The sequence below is a fragment of the Lepidochelys kempii genome, chromosome 2 (assembly GCF_965140285.1).
Source record: "Lepidochelys kempii isolate rLepKem1 chromosome 2, rLepKem1.hap1, whole genome shotgun sequence".
Classification (NCBI taxonomy): Eukaryota; Metazoa; Chordata; order Testudines; family Cheloniidae; genus Lepidochelys; species Lepidochelys kempii.
Genome location: NC_136381.1, coordinates 255,895,622 through 255,919,528, shown reverse-complemented (window position 1 = coordinate 255,919,528; position 23,907 = coordinate 255,895,622). Strand labels below are relative to the sequence as shown.

The window sequence follows — 23,907 nt, the reverse complement described above, 5'->3', positions numbered from 1 at the left end:
CTCTTTAAGTGTTCAGATTTTCTGTCTTAGCTGTGTTTCCTTTATGATGATAACAAGAGAACAACAACAAAATTCCAAGAAGGACAATGCATGTAAAAAATTCTAGTGCACGTAGGCTGCTTCCTTATAACACATTAGGTCACTTCCTTTGGAGGCATTTTATCTGTAAGTGCCTAAAAAATATTAAACTGATTCTGTTACTTCCCTCTGCCAGATGAAAAAGCAGCTCTTTGTGTGGACTAGATGGCTCGGCTAACAAACCTTTAACCTCCAGGTCACTGGTTCAAATCCAAGCTCTGGTCAATCATGACTGGAAGTCATTGCTATCTGATAGATGTTTGCTGGTTTGTGTGATATAAGATGAGGTATGCTGAAAAGCTGGTCCCCAAATCACAACTGGGACCCTTTTAAACAGTTTCATCTATAAGGATTTGGGACCCTCTGGAGTTCTGACATTGACTTTGATCATGGCTTTAATTAATATGAAGGTAAAACTAACCTCTCTCACCTCTAGAGCTAACAATCCTCTCCCCACAGAGAAAGGTTGAGGTGTATTGGTAAGGGGCATTGTAGGAAGCTTGCCCTGCCCATGTGGTGGTTAAATAGAGGCCTTGGTTGCTGTCAAGAGCACTACATTATTTTAAGCTGTTTTCATATGCTTCATGAAGCAATGGGCTTCAAACAGAGGAGCCGCCCGCACTCATGCTGCTGAAACAACATCAGAACTCTGAGCAACAGCTAGAAACCAGCAATCAGCCAACACAACATTTTAGTATTGATTTTTCTTTGAGAAATTTAAATCCTTCAGGGCAAAAATGTCAATTTAATCTGTATGCAGCTACACCATGGCTCCTTCAAAGGTTCCTTTTTTCAACTAGGAAGGAAGGTGTAACGTAATTACAGCTCAAGTAGCCAGATTCTTGAGCAATGAATGTAAAGAAGTTGATAGAATAAGCTTTCAATACAGTACCTTTAGGAATTAAGGTTTCCCAAAAGCTTGTAATAATTTATCAAGTAGGAAGTTAGATACTGGTTACTATAAGCAAGACAAGTGACGGTGACTATAGGCAAACACAGAAGCCATTGAAAGTTTTACCAATAATTCACACTGAACCATTAGCAAGATATTCTGTTTTATGGGCTGAGGGGGAAATTGTGAGATGAATGCCCCTAGGACTAGTGGTCTCTAGCTTTGCAAAGCCAGGGAGTTACCCCATCATCAAATGGACTGACATTGCATCATAATGTCTGCACCATAATGTCACACTGTTGGGACTTAATGACATAGCATCGTAACACAAACAATGATATGCCTAAATGTCAAATCTCCACCAGGAATATTTTGTGAACCTCTCTGACTCCAATATAATATCTTTTCCCTCCATTTCCCAGCTAGCTGCTGGGAGGGAAGATGGATCCATTTGGTTTGCTTAGCATTTTTTCAGCAATTTTACACCAAGAAAAACCAAGGAGAGAGTAAAATAGTATCTGAAGGAAGGAGGGAAATTCCACTAGATACACTGGAGTTTGCTCTCACACTGATCTATGCTTTGGTTTCTTTTTAAATATAGGATCTCAATCTCATTGCTGCGACAACAATGACAAGGTTAAACCCTAGGAAGGGCCTAGACTGGCACTCTCTCATTTTTTATAACTAGTATCTTGGGATTGCAGTTTTTAAAAAGATGTGGCTAACCTCTTAACTCAATCAGAAGAGATGCACTTTCACACACTTGAAATACTATTAACACATGGCACTTTAGAAAACAAAACCTACCGTATTCTTAGCAAGAGAGCAAAAAGGTGGGCATGCCTGGTACTACAGCCATTAATATTTAAGCATGCATGTGTACTGTCCACACAGTTAGTAGGGTAACATAAGCAATGGATTTCCACATGTAGGGGACAATGTAATATGTAATAAATACAGACAAAGGGTTTTAACGTAAATGTTTTAGCCTATAAAGCTCAGAACATTATATCCATCTCCATTACCCTTTGGATGACAGTTAGATGGTGAGAATCAGACTCCTAAAAACCTAAACTAATAATCACACTAGCACAATGTCAGAAAGCTACAGCATTATATAGTCACTGATGGGTACTTTTGAATACACAGAAGTTATTATACTGATTGGGTCTGTCAACATCACAGTAACTCCCCCACCCTCCCTGTCCCATGTACAGTTTTCCTTCAATGTCCAAAATATACTTGACTCAGCTGAAGGCAAGCATACGGTTCACTCCCTCGATTACTTATTTTGGGGCTAGTGACACTGTCATTAACACTGGATTCCCCCAAACCAGGATAAAAACCCTGATTGGGGTTCCCTAACATGTAAGATCCCCAGCCAAAGTAAAGGTCTTATCCTGCTTCTATTGACATTAATGTAAGTTTTATAATTGACTTCCATGGGAACAGGATAAGCTTCTAAGCAGCTGGGATTATGTGTGTCAGGAGGCTACTTACACCATAATTTTCACTATAAAGGTGTCATGGTTTTGGTTTCAGAGGACATATAAGAGGTGCAGGGCTTTATCACAACAGGTCCCCAATCTATACATTAGACAGGTCTAGGATCTGATCTCTGAATTCTTAATTGTTGAGCAGAAATTAAATTTCAGAGGGGATGGCCATAAAAATAGAGAAGTGACAAAACAGAAGATGTTTATAGTACATTCAAAACCCAGAGAAAAAGGGAACACAAAGCCTTCACCTTATCTCTGCAGATCACTGAATCAGACGATATAAAGAACAGGAGCAGAGCAAGCTTCATTTGTTTGTTCCGGGTTGGCAACACTCTACCTACCCATCAAGTAAATAATCATAACAGGATATAGGGTGTTGCTCAATCATTTCCCTTGAAATCTGATTGAGAAAGATTGGAACAACTGCAACACAATGACAAACACATTAAAGCCTTTAAATCATGATTTATACAAGGTCTAACTTTTCTCACAAGTACCATCTGGTGACTTTGCCAGTTTTAAAAACAGGGTTGAGACACAAAAAATATATATCTTGGTTTCAGTAAAATAAATAAATAAATAAATAAAATCATGAGATGGAATCTACCGCCCTCTCCTGGTAAATAAGCAAATTGTTTTCAGGAATGTGTATATGTGCACACATGAACATATACACATGGCAAGTACAGGGTTGTTTTAAGATTTTTGCAATTAGACTTTTGCCAAAGATTTTTTTTAAGTATGAAATGCACCTAGAGTTTTCGATAGCTGCAACTGGAAACACAACTAAATAAACAAACTATGATTTCGCTGTGTCACTATGTTTTTTCTACTACAGAACCAGTTTCTATAAATAAAAGCGATTTTTAGTTTTTCTATAAAGTTGACAAATTAATTCATAAAATGACATTAAGTTACAGTAGATTATCCAATGTTTATATTGTTTGTTACTCATCCAGGCACTCTAGCAGACAGGAAATATCCTTAAACAAGTTCCCTTCAAACTCTGAGGCTTTCTGGCTTATCCATCTTCCATTGCATTTAAGATTACAACCCAGATTCTTGGGTCCAACCAAGCTGCACTTGGCACAGGATCTGAGGGGCAGGGAAGATCGGGGTACAAAAATGGTTTTACATACCCTTTGTGACTCCCATATTCTGGGGCTGGATGGAGAAATTATCAGGTAGCCAGCTAAACCAGTTTTCTGGTTCATTTGTACCACCAAGAATTGGTTCCTATAAATTTCAAAACACCATATAGAGGTGTAAATTGTACTAGATCATGTCTACCCCATCTCCTACTAAGGCCTTGTTTAAATTGAGGAATTTTTCCCAATTCCAGGAATTGGCAGGAATTACCATTGTAGCTGCACCTGTGCAAAAGTGTCGATTAAGGAAAGCTGCAGTTTGCACTGATACAACTACAGTAGTGGATGTAAATCAACTCAATTCCTGGAATCTGGGCAAATCCGCCATGTATACAAGGCCTAAATGTGCTATATTTAATGAACACAAGTGACTATAGTTATATACTTCTTCCAAAAGATAAACAGACTTTTAAACATCTCATCAAGAATCACTAAAAATAAAAACTGACAGCTACCAAAACAAACAAGAGAAGGAGTATCTTGTGTGCAGGGGAACTAAACATATTTATAGTACTATGATCATATCAGTACCCTAAAACACACTGTATTTTTTCCCATTTCAGAACTGTTTTACCAAAAAAAAAAAAAAAGTTGAGACAGTGCCATCACTACCGAAATAGAGCATCACATTTAAATAAATAACAGCATTGAGGAAAAAAGCAGGAAATGCATAAAATTAGCAATAAGGGCCAGCAGTTCTTTTTAAACTCATCTTTTAGTAATTACATAGCTGAAAGTTTATCTTGATGCAACAAAACAAGAATCAAAATGTTCCATAGCATCTGTTGGGAAGATACAATTTAAGGGACAGTGTCACACTCAGATATTATAGTCATCTCAGGAATGAGGTATAAATGGACATTTAAAATACAATGTATTTTAATGTTGCCACCAATAAGCAGGTGTGTTGTCTCCACGACACAGCATCTTTTTTTTTGTGTTTACAAAGCAGTATTGTCAAATCTTGTGATTTTTTTCATGAGTCTCGTGATATTTGATGTTTTTCTTGAAGCCCCAGTTCCTATTGTCACATGCTAACATAAAAATCTCAGCTTTCATTTTTAGAAAAAGGTATGAGTCCTCATGGCTGTAGAGAACAGCTTGAAAACATGACCCAAGTGGACCCTAAAGGTAAACCAGAAGGCAAAGAAAAAGATCCCAAAATATAGTCTTTTAAAAAAAAATCTTATTATTTCTAAGCCAATCTGATGACTTTTGGGGACCTGACTTATAATTTTGGAATGTTTGGGTTGACAACACTGACACGGTGCCAAGTACAATGGAGTCCTGATCCCTGACTGAGGCATATAGGTTCTGCCACAACACAATTGATAACAATAGAGTTTAACATGTATGTTGGGGTATATTCAGCTGGAGGGAGCGGGGGAGTTATGTTGTAATAAGCTAAAGTATTGCTTTAAAACAGAAGTCATGGGATGTTAAATCATCAAAAAAAAGGCCAGACTAATGGACGAGCAGTACTGCAGTGCAGGAGACCCAGGTTTTATTTCCAGATCCAGCCTTTCAATTCAGTGTTGCCAAAGGGCACCCTGGAAGACAGGGATGCTTTCTGTAGCTCAGCAGCTACCCCTCTAGTTAATTGAAGAGTAGTATTTGTAGGGTCTGACCAGGTCCAATCCAGTCTGCCTCAGCAGGAGGACTGTGATTGCAATCCAAGGTTCAATGGCAAGGGTGATACAGATCTAAATTCATAACAGCTGATATCAGCTGAGACAAGGTGAGTGAGGTAATATATTTTATTGGACCAACTTCTGTTGATGAGAGACAGACAAGACGACCAACAGAAGTTGGTCCAATAAAAGATATTATCTCACCCACCTTGTCTATGTAATATCCTGGGATCAACAGGGCTACAACTACATCGAATACAACAATGGAAGATATCAGCTGAGATGTTCTTGTGAAAAGTTCTTAGATATGAATGTCAGATCTGGTGGGGAGGGCTTGGAGGCAGGTGTTCTTGGTACATCATATTTCCCCCACATACGTAAGATAGCCCATAGTCTATTGACGGTTAGAGAATGGTAAAGGCCCATTTTTGCCTGACAGGGGTGATGGTGACTTATGTTTACACTTTAATTTATGGAGACAGTCTATTATGTTAATATTGAAGCTGGTGGCATCAGACATGCCTCCCCATCACCCACTCAATATCCCCCATTTAAAAGTGGATCTACCACTAGCTTTTTCACCTGTCTCCTATGTGGCCTTTGTTTTTATATAAATCTTTAACTGTACCCTGCTAAGCAAAAATACAGGCCATCCTGAGCCAGTCTGTTCTCAATTGTACTGATACAAAGGGATAACTGTGAGGGATGGATTTTAATTATTTAGTTTTAAATTAATAGAGTACTCTTGAAAGAGGCATGTGTCTCCAAGATAAACATGACGGAGAACAACAGGCAAAAACTTAAGCCCATGATTTTTTAATGTGGTTACCTTTTCCTAAAATTTACCATTTATTATTTACATTACAATACTTACCAAGATTGGTGCTTCATTGTGCTAAATGCTGTACAAACAAAGTAAGAGAATTTTCCTGCCCCAAAGAGTTTACAGTTGAAATAGACAAGACAGACAAAGGGTGAAAGAAAGGAACTATCATTATCTCCACTTTGCAGATGGGGAACTGAGGCACAGACAGATTAAGTAACTTGCTCAAAGTCACACAGAAATTCCTATGACAAAGCCAGGAACTGAACAAAGATGTATTAATCTCAAGTCTAGTGTCTTAACCACAAGACCATCCTTCCTCTCATTTAACAAAAATTCTAGTTTAAAAGTTATTAGTGAAGCCTAATACATTGAATTAGCCAGGATACCTCAAGAAATAATCTACAGCCTGATTCTGAGAGACTTTCATCATCCCCAATTAAATCAGCATCTGCTAGAATCAGGCTCCTTTTTGCATAGTCAAGAATGGCATTTAACAAGAGCCTAAGTCAAAACTCACAACAGTTTCAGTACCTGTCAGGCAAGATAACAACCTTACCATCTGCGTTACAGTCAGAACCACTCTTGTTAGTGCTTGATCTTAGGTTCCATTGCCTCTGCTGTTTTTGTTTTTTTTTCAGATCACACTTACTGATTTTATATCCCAGCTTTTCAGCATGAATCCTCTTGGCCATGAACTGTCCTTCGATCAGTGCTCGTATCTCCACCTCCTTTGGAAAGTCTGGAACCTGTATCACAGGAATAAATTAAATTAACACACACCTTATGTAGTATACAACACAAGATTGGAGTCTGTTTTTTTAAAAAAAAAAAAAACAGATTTATAGTTCATTATCCTTGTCTTCACCCTGATGCTTGCACTCACAACTGTTCTTCAATCACATACACATCACTTCTAAAAGCTCATGACAGACAGAATATAGCCCATAACCTTGGCACTCTTGGCAAACCCTTTAATCCTGAAATCAGTGCATGATGGGTAGTGTTTCTAATGCCAGTTGTAAATTCTTCTACATTTATCCCACAACACCAACAAACTGCTTATGAAATTGGCCTCAAGTACATTATCTCCTCTGGGGTACATTAGAGAAAATTCACTAAGTACTAAGTAATGTCATACACAGAAGAGTTTAAATTTGTCCTTTTGTCTACAAAAATAGGAAACAAAAACTAATCCTTTTCACTGATTTTCATTCACTGTGGTAAAGAGAGATTACTCCCTTGTAAAAACCGGTTATTTACCTTACAGTAACCATTGTTCTTTGAGATGTACTGTGTATGTGGATCTCACTCATGGTGCATATGTACCCTCTGCACAGGAGTTTGGCAGTTTTATCAGTTCTGTCCACTATGGATCACATATGCGTCTTTCACACCCTTGGACTCCCTCCCCAGGGTATAAAGCAGAGGTGGGCAAACTACGGCCCGCAGCCACATCCGGCCAGTGGAACCATCCTGCTTGGCCTGTGAACTCCCGGCCAGGGAGGCTAGCCCCCGGCCCCTCCCCTGCAGCCTCAACTTGCCTGTCAGGCGGTCGGATAGGGGTCAGGGAACGGGGGGTTGGATAGAGGGTGAGGTCCTGGGGGGGCAGTTAGGGTCAGGGGGTCCTGGGAGGGGGAGGTCAGGGGACAAAGAGCAGGGGGGATTGGATGGGATGGGAGTTCTGAGGGGGGCAGTCAGGGGGTGGAAAGTGGGAGGGGGTGAATAGGAGGTGAGGGGCAGGCTGTCCGGAGAGACACAGCCTTCCCTACCCGGCCTTCCATACAGTTTCGAAACCCCGATGTGACCCTCAGGCCAAAAAGTTTGCCCACCCCTGGTATAAAGGATAGACCCTACCATTCAGCTCCTTCACCCCCCAGAATACAGATTAAGATTCTCTGAGGAGCAGGGATGGAGGGAGTTGCGGGGAGAATGGGGAGTCATGGGATCCACATGCACATCTCAAAGAATGAGTTACTATAAGGTAAGTAATTGTGGTTTTTGCCTTCGAGTCTGTGTCTGTGAGGATCTCGGTCATTGTATTTAGCTAACAATTTGGTTCCAAGTGGTGGGAGCTGGGAACTCATCTGAATAAAAATTCCAGAACTGCTTTCCCGACTTGTGCATCAGCTCCTGATGCTGACACCAGAGAATGATGACTGGTAAATATATTCATTGAGAACCATGTGACTGCTCTAGAGAGCTCCACAATTAGTTTTCTACTGAAACATGCCACCAATGTAGCCTAGGCTCTCATGGAATGAACAATAACATGAACTAGAAATAGTATTTTTTTAATATCATGCGATATTCTAATACTGTCCACAATCCATTTGAAAGTCTTTGAGCAGAGATCAGGTTGGTCTACCTCTAGATGTACTGCCACATGTGATGAATAGTCTAAGAGATCTTCTGAATGGTGCTATAATACAACACCCTCCTCTTAACATCCAATGTATGAAGTTTAGATTCACTGGAAGATTATCTGTAATTTTCCAAGACATCACTAAACTGAATATATCAATTAGCATGAAAGTCTGAAACCACTATTGGAATAAATGTAGGGTGAGGGCTCAGTCACTATGTCTGCATGTAAACCATGGGGGATGGAAGATGATATATGTGCATGAAATTCACTTACTCTTTATGCAGAAGAACAGCCACCAAAAATATAGCTTTAATAGATAAATGATGAAGGGAACAAGAGGACAGAGGCTCAAATGGAGGTTCCATTAGAGAGGTAAGGATTAGGTTCAAATCCCATGAAGCTAGTATCTTTCTTACTGGTGGAAACATCTGCAATAGATTCTTATGGAAGAGACGTGAACAGGCAAATGACAGGCCAAAATCACTGCAAGTAAATTATAATGAAGCTGAAAGATAAACCAGAGAGTCCAGAATTGGAATGGATGATTGAAGAGTGTCACGTTGTCTTGCCCTCACTCCTAAGGAAAAACACTTCCACCATATATGATTTTCTAGTTGAGGGTTTTTTATTTTCCAAACGGATTCTCTGGGTCTCTGCTGAATGCTCCCTACCTGCTGACATTAACCAGAGACTCTCCATGCCATCAGATGGAGAGATGTTTAGTCTGGATAAAGCATGAGTGATGGTCTATACTATTACGTTCACCACTTTTACAAGACTATGATAAATTTTGTACAAAGTATGCTTTGTGAAGTATCATTTGAAAACTTATAATCTGCAGAACATTATTGTCCTGGTAAAGTATGTGTTATCAGCACCGTATGTGAAGTTAGAAGATTCTATTATGTATCCTTGCTGTAACATGCTCAGTTTAAAAAAAGCAGGCCCAAACCAGTTTTTCAGAACAAAGAACAGACTAACACCCAGCCAGGTGTTAAAGAGCTATCACTTACTTAAGCAGTCATTCTCCAGTAATGGGAAGGTGTAGACAAGAAATCTACATTTCCTCTCAATGACAGTTCAACCTTTACCTCCACCCAGCCGGGGATAATCCTCAAAGTGGGGGGAGTGGTATAAGAATGAGAGACAGTGGCCTCCACTTCATCTCTCTCCTCCTTCATCCCTGCTCATGTCATGAATGACCCAAAGAACTGAACTGCGGGGAGGGGTCCCCGGCTGAAAGGAGACCCACCCTGTGAAATTTACCGCAGCGTATGGTGAGACAAAAACTGCTTTTAAGTTCACTTGGCTTGTTAAGTTAGGTACTAGCTTGTGTTTTATGTTTTTATTTTCTTTTGTAACCAATCCTGACTTTTATGCATCATCACTTGTAATCATTTAAATTCTATCTTTCTGTAGCTAGTAAACTTATTTTTTGCTTTATCTTAATCAATGTGTTTTGATTACTGTGTGTTGGAAAAACCATTTTGGATAACAAGGCTGGTTCATTATCATTTTCCTTTGATGAAATGATGGACTTTCTGCGAGCTTGCATTATTCAACAGATTGCTGGACAGTACAAGACTCAAATTTCTGGGAGACAAGGCTGGGACTAAGAATATGCAGGCATTGCCCTGTATGTAATTAAAGAATGACTGGTCAGGGCGCTCATGTATTTAGCTGGGAATGAATTTGCATGCTGAAGGCTGTCTGAGTAGGCCAGGAAGAGAAGGTTACTCACTTTGTGCAGTAACTGAGGTTCTTCGAGACATGTGTCCATGTGGGTGCTCCACTTCAGGTGCTGGTGTGTCCTGGCACTGTCAATCGGAGATTTATGGTCGCAATGTCCGTGTGGGTCATGCGTGCACAGTAGGCGTCTTGCGGTGCCATTGGTGCCGCATCTAGTGCGAGTATAATCCAAGCCCTCCAGTTCATTCTCTACCATAGAGTCCTAGCAGCAAACTTCAAAGTAGAGAGGAGGAGGATGGGTAGTGGAGCACCCACAGGGACACACATCTCAAAGAACCTCAGTTACTGCACAAGGTGAGTAACCTCTTTTTCTTCGAGTGCTGTCCCTGTGCATGCTCTACTTCAGGTGACAGCAGAGCAGTGCTCCTCAGAAGGCAGGAGGGTCTTTGGGTTCATGTGAGTCACAGAGGTAAGTACGGTTAGGCCAACTATGGTGTCAGCTCTGGAGTCTTGAATGATTGCATAGTGCTCAGGGAATGTGTGGACAGAGGCCCAAGTGGCTACCCTACAAATCTCTAATATCAACGAGGGCGATGTCGTGGTGGGAGTCTGCTATAGACCACCGGACCAGGGGGATGAGGTGGACGAGGCTTTCTTCCAGCAACTCACGGAAGTTACTAGATCGCAGGCCCTGATTCTCATGGGAGACTTCAATCACCCTGACATCTGCTGGGAGAGCAATACAGTGGTGCACAGACAATCCAGGAAGTTTTTGGAAAGGGTAGGGGACAATTTCCTGGTGCAAGTGCTGGAGGAACCACCTAGGGGCAGAGCTCTTCTTGACCTGCTGCTCACAAACTGGGAAGAATTAGTAGGGGAAGCTAAAGTGGATGGGAACCTGGGAGGCAGTGACCATGAGATGGTCAAGTTCAGGATCCTGACACAGGGAAGAAAGGAGAGCAGCAGAATACGGACCCTGGACTTCAGAAAAGCAGACTTTGACTCCCTCAGTGAACTGATGGGCAGGATCCCCTGGGAGAATAATATGAGAGGGAAAGGAGTCCAGGAGAGCTGGCTGTATTTTAAAGAATCCTTATTGAGGTTACAGGGACAAACCATCCCAAAGTGTAGAAAAAATAGTAAATATGGCAGGCGACCAGCTTGGCTTCACAGTGAAATCCTTGCTGATCTTAAACACAAAAAAGAAGCTTACAAGAAGTGGAAGATTGGACAAATGACCAGGGAAGAGTATAAAAATATTGCTCGGGCATGCAGGAGTGAAATCAGGAAGGCCAAATCACACCTGGAGTTGCAGCTAGCAAGAAATGTTAAGAGTAACAAGAAGGGTTTCTTCAGGTATGTTAGCAACAAGAAGAAAGTCAAGGAAAGTGTGGGCCCCTTACTGAATGAGGGAGGCAACCTAGTGACAGAGGATGTGGAAAAAGCTAATGTACTCAATGCTTTTTTTGCCTCTGTCTTCACGAACAAGGTCAGCTCCCAGACTACTGCACTGAGCAGCACAGCATGGGGAGGTGGTGACCAGCCCTCTGTGGAGAAAGAAGTGGTTCGGGACTATTTAGAAAAGCTGGACGAGCACAAGTCCATGGGGCCGGATGCGCTGCATCCGAGAGTGCTAAAGGAGTTGGCGGATGTGATTGCAGAGCCATTGGCCCTTATCTTTGAAAACTCATGGCGATCGGGGGAAGTCCCGGACGACTAGAAAAAGGCTAATGTAGTGCCCATCTTTAAAAAAAGGAAGAAGGAGGATCCTGGGAACTACAGGCCAGTCATCCTCACCTCAGTCCCTAGAAAAATCATGGAGCAGGTCCTCAAGGAATCAATTCTGAAGCACTTAGAGAACGGGAAAGTGATCAGGAACAGTCAGCATGGATTCACCAAGGGCAAGTCATGCCTGACTAATCTAATTGCCTTCTATGACGAGATAACTGGCTGTGTGGATGAGAGGAAAGCAGTGGACGTATTGTTCCTTGACTTTAGCAAAGCTTTTGACACGGTCTCCCACAGTATTCTTGCCAGCAAGTTAAAGAAGTATGTGCTGGATGAATGGACTATAAGGTGGATAGAAAGTTGTCTAGAGTGTCGGGCTCAACGGGTAGTGATCAATGGCTCCATGTCTAGTTGGCAGCTAGTATCAAGTGGAGTGCCCCAAGGCTCAGTCCTCCGGCCGGTTTTGTTCAATATCTTCCTTAATGATCTGAAGGATGGTGTGGATTGCACCCTCAGCAAGTTTGCAGATGACACTAAACTGGGAGGAGAGGTAGATACACTGGAGGGTAGGGATAGAATACAGAGGGCCCTAGATAAATTAGAGGATTGGGCCAAAAGAAATCTGATGAGGTTCAACAAGGACGAGTTCAGAGTCCTGCACTTAGGACGGAAGAATCCCATGCACCACTACAGACTAGGGATCGAATGGCTCGGCAGCAGTTCTGCAGAAAAGGACGTAGGGGTTACAGTGAACGAGAAGCTGGATATGAGTCAACAGTGTGCCCTTGTTGTCAAGAAGGCCAATGGCATTTTGGGATGTATAAGTAGGGACATTGCCAGCAGATCAAGGGACGTGATCGTTCCCCTCTATTCGACATTGGTGAGGTCTCATCTGGAGTACTGTGTCCACTTTTGGGCCTCACACTACAAGAAGGATGTGGAAAAATTGGAGAGTCCAGCGGAGGGCAACAAAAATTATTAGGGGACTGGAACACATGACTTATGAGAAGAGGCTGAGGGAACTGGGATTGTTTAGTCTACGGAAGAGAAGAATGAGGGGGGATTTGATACCTGCTTTCAACTACCTGAAAGGGGGTTCCAAAGAGGATGGATCTAGACTGTTCTCAGTGGTAGCAGATGACAGAACGAGGAGTAATGGTCTCAAGTTGCAGTGGGGGAGGTTTAGGTTGGATATTAGGAAAAACTTTTTCACTAGGAGGGTGGTGAAACACTGGAATGCATTACCTAGGGAGATGGTGGAATCTCCTTCCTTAGAAGTTTTTAAGATCAGGCTTGACAAAGCCCTCACTGGGATGATTTAATTGGGGAATGGTCCTGCTTTGAGCAAGGGGTTGGACTAGATGACCTCCTGAGGTCCCTTCCAACCCTTATATTCTATGAAAGGACACTTTCATGGATAAAAGCAGCAGGGAACAGGGTTCAAATAGCAATCTGGTGAGGCATTTCAACACGAGATTGAGGTCCCATGTTGGCAAACTTCTGAGTAAATGTTCTGGAGACCCGTGAGGAAGCGTTTAGTAATTGGGTGGCCAAAGATCAAGTTCCCGTCAATCTCATGATGGAATGCAGTAATGGCCACAAGATGGACTTTGATCGAGCTCATTGCTAAACCTGATCGATTCTGCTCCAGTAGGTATTCCAACACTAATGTTAATGGTGCTGTTGAAGCTGTCATGTGTTTTTCTTAACACCAGGAGGAGAATCACTTCCATTTTTGAAGGTAAGTGTTATGCATGATCACTTTTCTGCTGTTTAGTAACATGTTTAACTTGTTCCAAGCAGGCTAGTTTGCCATGATGGAACCATGTACGAGCCACGCTTGCAGGTGGAGTTTCTCTGGGTTCGGGTGAAGAGTGTGACTGTTGTTCTGAGACAGCAGGTCCAGATGACGAGGGAGAGTTAGAGGGGCACATATCACCATGCACATCAAGTAAGGGTACCATGCTTGTCTGGGCCATGTCAGGACTATGAAGATAACCTTGGCATTGTCTGTTCGTATCTTGTGTATCACCACCGGCAGAAAATGGAGAGCAAGACTCTCCCATTCATTTCCCACGTGTGGTCTTGAGAGAAGTACCCATTTAGCGTGTCCGCCATCACTTTCTGATAGCCAGCAAGGTAGAAGGCCGAAATGTTTATGTTGTGGTGTATGCACCAGTTCCATGGTTACATGACTTCAGTGCACAGTAAGTGAGATCGAGTGCCCCCGTGTTGATTGATGTAAAACACGCAGGCAATGTTGTCGGTCATAATGCGAATGGATTCATTCATTATGTGTGGTAGGAATGTCTGCAGGCATTGTGGATAGCACATAGTTCTAGTAGATTGATGTGTAACTGAGTCTCCGAAAGAGACCATTTGCCTTGAACTGTGTGCAGGTGCATAAGGGCACCCCAGCCTATCAGCGAAGCATCTGTCATGATTATTATTGATGGGGGTTCCTGTTGGAACGGTATGCCCCTGCATACATTGTCTGGTCTTGTCCACCAATGTAAAGAGCTCAGAACATGGGGTGGTACTGTAAGTCGTTTGTGCAAGCTGTGCTTGCTGGGTATGTATACCGAGCTCAGCCAGCCCTGTAGGCAGCACATATGTAGTCTTGTGTGTCATACCATGATTGTTGTGGCTGTCATGTGTCCTAGCAGTTACAGGACAGGACGAGCCAGTATTTGGGGGCTGACTCTTACCTGTGAGATAAGGTTGGTCAGAATTGTGAATCTGTTCAGGGGCAGGGATGCCTTGGTTTCTATGGCATTGAGATGTGCCCCAGTGAAGTCTAGTTGTTGAACAGGGATTAGAGTGGATTTTCATTCATTTATCTGTAGCCCTAGATCCCTGAATTGTGTGATTGTTGTCTGGACTGAGTCCAGTGCTTCTTGTTGAGTTGGGCCTTTGAGAAGGCAATCATTCAGGTAAGGGAAAATCATTATTCCTGTTTGTGTAGATGTGCCACTACTATCACCAGGGTTTTGAAGAAAACTCTTGGTGCAGTGGATAGGCCAAAAGGTAGTACTGTGTACTGGAAGTGATCATGTCCTACTGTGAAATGCAGGAATTTCCTGTGAATGGGGTATATAGTAATATGAAAATAAGCATCTTGAAGGTTGAGTCCTGAAAACCAGTCCCCCTTTTGCAGCGCTGGAAGTATCGTGCCCAGTGTCACCATTTTGAACTTCTGACTGTGTATGAACTTGACTTTCCTGAGATCCAAAACAGGTCTCCATCCCCACTTCTTGTTCTGGGTCAAGAAGTAGTGGGAGTAGAACCCCTTCCCTGTGTACTCTGAAGGTACTTATTCCACGGCACCTAGTTGTAGAAGATGATCGACTACTTGTCGTAACAGGTGCGTGTGAGAAGGGTCCCTGAAGAGGGACAGGGAGGGTGAGAGGGTAGGTGGTCAGGAGGTAAAGGGAATGGTATATCCCAATCTTACAATCTCTAACACCCATTGGTCCGTTGTTGTTGACATCCAGATGTGGTAGAATGGGCAAAAGCAGTGTCCAAAGCATGAGGATGGATTAGGTGAAAGAGCTGCCTGGTGAGGGAGATCGACCACACCCTCGACCAAAACTTCAAAACTGTGGCTTGGGCAGAGCCGATTGAGAAGTCAATGGTTGAGTTTGAGGTGTTCTCCGTCGCTGCAACCATTGGTGATACGTTTCGTTCTCGTATTGTCACTGTTGTTGTCAGTTGGAAGAGGAATCCCCGTTCCCCTGATAAGGCTGGTATCATCTTCTCTTCACAGGTGGAGTGTACATCCGCAAAGTGTGAAGGGTGGCTCAGCAATCCTTCACTGAGTGGAACCCCTCGTCTGTCTTGTTCAAAAAGAGCTTCTCTTGGTCAAGAGGTAGGTCCTCGACCTTGTTTTGGAGTTCTTTAGCTATGCCACAGGATTGCAACCAGGATGGCCAGGGCCTGACTACGGCCATGGCCGTGGTTCTGGCTGCCATGTCTGCAACGTCCAAAGATGCTTGGAGGGCTGTTTTGGCAAGTAAGAGTTGACCCTCATTTACAATGGCACAGAATTGTGATTGTTTCTCCTTGGGAAGCTCCACTGTCAATGAGCTGAGTTTCCCATAATCATCATAACTGTATTTGGCCAGCAAGGCCAAATAGTTGGCGATTCAGAATTGTAATGTCGCTGAGGAGTAAATTTTTCATCCAAAGAGGTCGAGCCTCCGGCGTTCTTTGTCTTGTGTAGTTGATCGAAACTGTAGTTGTTTGCCAAGTTGGTTAGCGACATCGACCACCAAGGAGTTGGGAGGCAGATGTGAGAAAAGGAAGTCCACCCCTTTGTTGGGGATGTAATACTTTCTATCTGCCCTTTTGCATGTTGGCAGAATTGAGCCCGGTGTCTGCCCGACTGTCTCTGCTGGTTCTAAGATCACATCATTGATTGGCAGAGCAATTTTGGAAGTGAATGCAGGTTGTAAGATTTGTACCAGCTTGTGTTGGTTTGTCTGCACTTCCTCCAATGGGATGTCCTGGCTTTGGGCTACCCACTTAAACAGTTCCTGGAACTGTATGAAGTCATCCGCCGAGGTAGGCGGCAGTGGCATAATTGCCTCAGCCGGGGAGAAGGAAGAATAGTGAGCAGGAGATGTCGCTTCCTGATCAGCAGCTGTTACTGTGTTGTCCCCAACATCCTGAGCCTCTGTTGGTTGCGGGGTGGGAGACATGGGATTAGACCTCAGCTCGCCTCTGAGCCGTGGGTGGCCTGGATTGGGGGCCCCAGTAAGTTGCCCAGGGTTCCCAATGTGCCCATTACATTGGTAAGGCCATCGGTGTATACATCCATAGTGGTCCGTTACCACGGTTGGGCCAGCTGGTTATAAAGGTATTTAGGACCCATCTGGCTCCAGGTTGGGTTGTCGGTCTTTTAGTGATGAGTGGTGAGGCAAGACAGTGCATGGTTCCCGCACATCATCATCATCATCACTGGACAAGTGTACCACGCCATGAGAAGTATGGGGATCTCTTCTATAACTTAAGGGAGAGCCCTCGGTACCAAGTAGTGAAGACTGCTGTGTTGATGACACAGCCAAGACTCTCTGTTGCACTAATTTCTGTGGCAGTTCTGATGTCAGTGCTGTCAGCGCCAATGGGGGTGCTCTAATCGGTACCTTCAGATGGGATGTTGAGTTAGTCAGCGCTGACTTGGTTTTCTCAGCTACTGCCAATGGCAATGTCAGTGCCGGGGGGCGGAGACATGGTGCCTGAGGAGATGCTCAGCACCAGTCCCTTACGGGTGAATTTGGTGCTGTGAAAGAGGCATGTTGCCATCTGTGCCTCGACTCCATCTCCTTCGCTCGGGACTCGGCAGTGCCAGAGGTGCCCAGAGCGTCGTAGGTGCTCATCCAAGCATGTGTCGGCATCAGGGGTAGTGACCTGGCAGGAGACCACCTATGTTTCTGCGGTGTTCTCTGCGGAGACGTCTGCGCCCTCTTCTTTGCTATTTTAGAGGAAGACATGTCTCCTGTCTCTGCAGCGGGGGTGCCTGGAGAGGAGGTCCATTGGCCTGGCTGTTTGGAGAGATTTCTCCATCAATATCATTTTCAAGTGGAGATCATACCAGGCTCTCACTTTCAGATTCCTGCAGTGGGTGCACATAAAGAGTGTCCATCCGAAACGGGCATTGCTTCACAGCAAGAGCTGCATCGCTTAAAGCCTGGGGAGCCAGGCATCTCTGACAGGTAACTGACCCCGGTGCGGAGAGGGTAAATAAACTGGAAAAGTAAACTTTTTAATTCTTAAAACTATCACTAACACTAACTATAACTTTTAAAAGACTAAATAACTATTTAAACTGCTATCTTTTTTAAAGGTTTGGCAAGAGTAATAAACACCGCCCCTAAACTCCATCTTCAGCCGAGGATGGCTGAGAAGGAACTAGAGGGCTAGGGTCGTGCACACACTAGACGCACCAATGGCACTGCGAGATGCCTACTGCACGCGCGTGACCTGTGCAGACATTGCTACCATTAATCTCCGATTGACGGTGCCAGGACACACCGACAAATGAAGTGGAGCACCCACAGGGACAGCAGTTGAAGAAGAATGGATGTTCTGACAGCAAAGCTGTGTAAAAGGTACCCCAGGCTAGAGAGTTAAGGGGGACACAGCTGTTAAACAGTCCAGATAGTACCCTGGGAAACATCATAGTATGCAACTGGAATTCTGCGAAATTATATCCATCGGAAGTAGAAGAGCTATGAGCTGATGACTGAAGAGATGCAGCAGGTCTGAACACCAAAACTGACAAGGTCATGCTGAAGCCACCAGGATCATCTGAGCTTTGTCTTGTCTCACTTTCCTTAACAGTCTGGAAACGTAAGGAACAAGAAGAGCAGTTGATCTGACCATGGAATCAGAAAAGTAGCCATTATTGACACCTAGCTGTGACCTCAGGGCTGGATTACCCAATAGGCAGACTAAGCACATGCTTAGGGCACCAGCAAAGCAGAGGGCACCAAAATAATATATATATATTTTTAAAAAAATTAATATTTGATATTTCCAAAAAAGCATCCAAGTAGTCATCATGGGAAAAATCAGAACTTTGTTAGACTTCCTTACACTCCACTACACACTCTTCCCCCGTTTTTCTGTTTTTTTTTATTACTTAGCCCCACCTAAACCAGGGGGGCGTCCCACTAACGTAGATCAAAAAATGCGAGGAAATCAGATCCTGTCATGTATTGCAATACATTTGTTTTATTATTGATATATTCTTCTGAGTTATATGTACTTGATTTCATATATGCATATATATATACACACACATACACACACATAAAAATAGTGTACATTGTATAATTTGGTTTTTTTTAGTTCAGATAACTGAGATAGGGGGCAGGATGAAACATAACCAACTGAGTGGAGCACAGAAACGTAAACTGGTGGAAGAAAAGAAACAAAAAACTAGTGAAATTTTCCAAAATCTTCCAAAGTTGACATCATTTTACGAAGTGAATCCATCAGAAGCAACATCTTCTCTCAGTAGCACAGACATCGTTCCAAACCCTGTAGGTGTTTCAGAGACTGACCCTTCTTCTGTTGGTGAAACAAACACCATTCCAGAACATGTGGATGTGTCAGAAACTGTAACTGATCATCCTACTCCTGGTGGTAAAACAGACATTGTTCTAGAAGGTGTGGATGTGTCAGAGACTGAACCTGCTTGTGCTGTAAATAATGGGAGAAAAGATCCTGGTATGTGGGTTGATTTCAGTACCTATGATTTAGCTTACTGGATAGATCATGTACCAAATGACTGTCAACACCACACTGGGTCATTTGAGAAACCACGTTGGACTTTTACCAATGGCAAACAAGCAAGATACTGTCCACAAAAAATATTTTTCAGCATGAAAGTGAATGGTGAGAAATACACTCGAGAATGGCTACTGTATTCACCATCAACAGGATCTGTGTACTGTTTTGTTTGCAAACCTTTTGCATATAAGCCTTCAACATCCCGGTTTGCTGCCGATGGATTTAGTGACTGGCAGAATACTGTTTTAATTGAACAACATGAAAATAGCACTATTCACATAGATTCAATGTTGACATGTTTAAATCGAAGACAGGGCTTTGGATTGACACAAAAATTGGAAGAACAAATTAAAGGGGAGCGTGAATACTGGCAACATGTCTTGCAGCGTGTTATAGCTGTTATTCAAACATCAGCTGAACGTGGTCTGCCTTTCCGGGGATCAGATGACACATTTGGATCATTGCAGAATGGAAATTTCTTGGGATTGTTGGAGCTTATGGCTCAGTTTGACCCATTTTTAGCAGGCCATATCTCAAAATATGGGAATGCTGGCAAAGGTAACCCATCATACTTATCCAAGACAATATGTGATGAACTCATTGGTCTAATGAGTGACAAAGTTCATTCAGCTATTGTGGATGAAATAAGTACTACTGGGTATTTCAGTTTATCTGTCGACTCTACACCTGATCTTTCACATATTGATCAACTGAGCATTGTACTAAGATATGTGTATCCCACAGATGGAAAACCAGCTGAACGATTTACGACATTCCTCAATTTGAAAAGCTACACTGGTGAAGAAATGGCAAATCAAGTACTGCATTATCTGTGCCAAGTTTGCAAAACAGATTTCTCAAAGTGCAGAGGTCAATCTTATGACAATGCTGACAACGCCAGGGCGTTATCAAGGAATGCAGAAGCTTTTAGAACAGAACAAATATGCCATATTCATACCATGTGCTGCACACTCTCTCAATCTTGTTGGCCGCAGTGCTGCTGATTGTTGTCCGGTGGCAGTAAGTTTTTTCTCAACAGTCCAATTACTTTATACATTTTTCTCTGCCTCAACACACCTATGGGCAGTTCTTAAAACACATTTGGGCAATGATCATGTGTTGAAATCTCTTTCTAATACTCGCTGGGAGGCACATGCAGTGGCAACAAGTGCAATTCTGGAGTCCTACTCAAAGATTGTGGATGCATTAGAAAGTATAGCTGAAGACCAATCACAAAAGGGAGAAACTATACAAGAGGCAGAAAACATTGCAAACAAGATGCAAAAACTAGAGTTTGTATTCATGTTGACCATGTGGAATGAAATTTTACAACACTTTTACCACACAAGTCAAGCTTTCCAAGAAAAAGAATTGATTTGAAAACATGTGCAGACCTCTGTCAATCATTAGCAGACCACTTACACACTTTGAGGAATTATTTTGAAAGATTTGAAGACACATCAAAAGATATCTTGCCTGATACTAACTACGAAGAAGCCCAGTCCCGCAAACGAATCAGGAAAAAACATGCAGATGATAGCAGTGCAACAGAAACAGCACTGAATCCTAGAGACAAATTTCGCGTATCTACTTACTACACTATAATTGATACACTTGAAGCTCATATGAAGAGGAGAGGTGAAGTGTACAAAGAAGTATCAAGTAGATTTTCTTTTCTAAACGATATGTACTTATCTGATGAACAACATTCACAAGGTTCCCAAAAGCTAGCTGACTCATACCCTGTTGACTTGAACATGAACCTCTGTGGGTTTCTTAAGTGCTGAGGCCAAGGGCACCAGTAGGGCCAAAGTTGAAAACTGCATGGACAGGGCATATTACACCAAAGTGGTGGACCCCAAGGACCAAAAGATAGTTCCTGAGATGGAGTCTTAAAAGCAGTGGTCCAAGAGGAACTTCCTCTGTCATGTTTTCTATCCATTGATGGAACCACTGAGAGTAATCAAGGCTCCAAGGACTCTTCTCTACTGGATGCCTACAAAGATGAAAAATCTTCCAAAATTGGTACTGAAGGAGCCTACCACTCACCACTCATTAAAGAGTAGAAGGCATTTCCTTTTCCTTAACCTGAGGTCACAATGATATCTTCATGACAGATACTCTGGGTTGCACTGGTGGAGATTCTGACCTGCCCAATAAAGGAGAAAAGTACAATAATGGAAACTCTAGTTCAGGAGTTATCCTTGTGTTAGTCATTTCTATAGATGAGACAGCAGTAAATGTCCCTGGGAAATATATTATTCGGCTAAAAAATTTCACCCAGCTCTAGTCCTAATTAAACAGCAACTGAAGTACTGCCCTACCAAATTGTGCATTGGACCTGGAAGCTAAATCAAGAGCATAATTTTCAGAATGGTAGTCATGTTAGTCTGTATCAGCAAAAAGAACGAGGCATACTTGTGGCACCTTAGAGACTAACAAATTTATTTGAACATAAGCTTTTGTGCGCTAAAACCCACTTCATTGGATTCATACAATGGAAAATACAGTAGGAAGAAATATATATACACACACAGAGAACATGAAAAAATGGGTGTTGCCATACCCACTATAACGAGAGTGATCAGTTAAGGTGAACTATTATCAGCAGGAGAAAAAACCCTTTTGTAGTGATAATCAGGATGGCCCATTTCCAACAGTAGACAAGAAGGTGTGAGTAACAGTAGGGGGAGAAAATAAGCATGAGGAAATAGTTTTACTTTGTGTAATGACCCATCCACACAAGAGCATAATGTTTCATGAATGTATGTATAGAGTTCCAAGTTGGTGCTTTGCACACTTCAATAATAGGGCCATGTTTATGGCACTCAGGAGGGACTGACTTAGCCCTAGTGGAGTGTGCCTTAATCTTAGCAGGAAGAAGGACTGAGGCTAACTTGTAACTCTCCTGAATACATAGCCTAATCCACGTGGATAAGTGTGGGAACCAAACACCCTGATCCTCATGATCATCTAGTCTGACCTCCTGCACAGTGCAGGCCACAGAGCCTCAGCCACCCACTCCTGTAATAGATCAATAGCTTCTGGTTGGGTTAATGAAGTCCTCAAATCATGATTTAAAGACTTCAAGTTACAGAGAATCCACGATCTACACTACTTTAAATCTGCAAGCGTCCTGCGCCTATGCTGCAGAGGAAGGTGAAAACCTCTCCCAATCTGACCCACCGGGGAAAATTCCTTCCTGACCCCAAATATGGCAAGCAGTTAGACCCTAAGCATTTGGCCAAGACCCACTGGCCAGATGCCTTGGAAAGAATTCTCTGTAGTAACCCAGAGCCCTCCTCATCTAGTATCCCATCACTGGGCATTGGAGATATTTGCTGCTAGGAGTCGCAGCATGGCTACATACTATTATAGGCATCTCATCATGCCATCCCCTCCATAATCTTATCAAGCTTAGTATTGAAGCTAGATAGTTTCTTTTGCACCCACTGCTCCCCTTGGAAGCCTGTTCCAGAACTTCACTCCTCTGATGGTTAGAAACCTTCATTTAATTTCAAGACTAAACTTGTTGACGGCCAGTTTATATCCATTTCTTCTTGTGCCCACACTGGTGGTTAACTTAAATAACTTTTCTCTCTCCCTCCCTGGTATTTATCCCTCTGATGTACTTGTAGAGAGCAACCATATCTCCCCTCAGCCTTCTTTTGGTTAGGCAAAACAAGCCAAGCTCTGAGTCTCCTCTCATAAAGTAGGTTTTCCATTCCTCAGATCATCCTAGTAGCCCTCCTCTGCTCCTGTTCCAGTTTCAATTCATCTTAAACATAGGAGACCAGAGCTGCACACAGTATTCCAGATGAGGTCTTGCCAGTGCCTTGTATAATGGACACTTCCCTATCTCGACTGGAAATACCTCGCCTAATGAATCCTAAGACTGTATTAGCCTTTTTCACAGATGTATCACATTGGCGGCTCAGTAGTAATAAACTAATGAACTTTGGTCTTTCTCCTCCTCTGTCACTTCCAACTGATAAATCCTGAGTTTATAGCAAAAATTCTTGTTGTTAGTCCCTACATTCATGACCTTGCACTTTGCACTATTAAATTTCATCCCATTTCTATTATTCCCATTTTCAAGGTCTTGCCCACATGCTCAGGGTTTAGCTGATTACCATATTTGGGATTGGGAAGGAATTTTCCTCCAGGACAGATTGGCAGAGGCTCTGGGGGTTTTCGCCTTCCTCTGCAGCATAGGGCACAGGTCACTTGATGGAGGATTCTCAGCACCTTGAAGTCTTTAAACCACAAGTTGAGGACTTCAGTAGCTCATTCATAGGTCAGGGGTTTGTTACAGGAGTGGGTGGGTGAGATTCTGTGGCCTGCGTTGTGCAGGAGGTCGGACTAGACGATCATAATGGTCCCTTCTGACCTTAAAGTCTATGAGAGACTGTTACTGGCTTTCAGGAGCTGTGTCACAATGCTCCACACTGTACTGCTATGACTGAGCAGTGGGAGAAAGACCAAATGGAAGAACCTTGTCCTGATAGCAATCTTCCCCAAACATAAAATGGAAGTATTTGAGATGAGAAGGTCTGAGATACATATGTATGGAAGTATGCATCTTTGAGACAGAGTTCTGAACCAATCTTGGGTGGGTAAAGAGTGAATTGTGAAAGCATAGGTCATCATAGGAATCTGAACTTCCTGATGGAAGAATTAAATGTTCTGAGGTCAAAGATGGGCCTCAGTCTACCATCATTTTTTGGGATCAGGAAGTATCTTAAATAAAACCCC

General features: G+C 42.8%; 2 protein-coding genes across 11 annotated transcripts in view; one reads left to right on the top strand and one right to left on the bottom strand.

Moving 5' to 3' along the window:
- The window catches only part of NUB1 (negative regulator of ubiquitin like proteins 1), a 374,246-nt gene that overhangs the window by 242,422 nt on the left and 107,917 nt on the right, over positions 1 to 23,907 (top strand). The gene's annotated exons all lie outside the window — the stretch shown is intronic.
- XYLB (xylulokinase) overlaps positions 1 to 23,907 on the bottom strand; it is a 142,566-nt gene that overhangs the window by 79,200 nt on the left and 39,459 nt on the right. For all 9 annotated transcript variants that reach the window (XM_073334652.2, XM_073334654.2, XM_073334651.2 and 6 more), the window contains one exon: positions 6,724 to 6,820. In XM_073334652.2, coding sequence (XP_073190753.1) covers positions 6,724 to 6,820 — 97 coding nt within the window. The remainder of the gene's footprint in view (positions 1 to 6,723; positions 6,821 to 23,907) is intronic.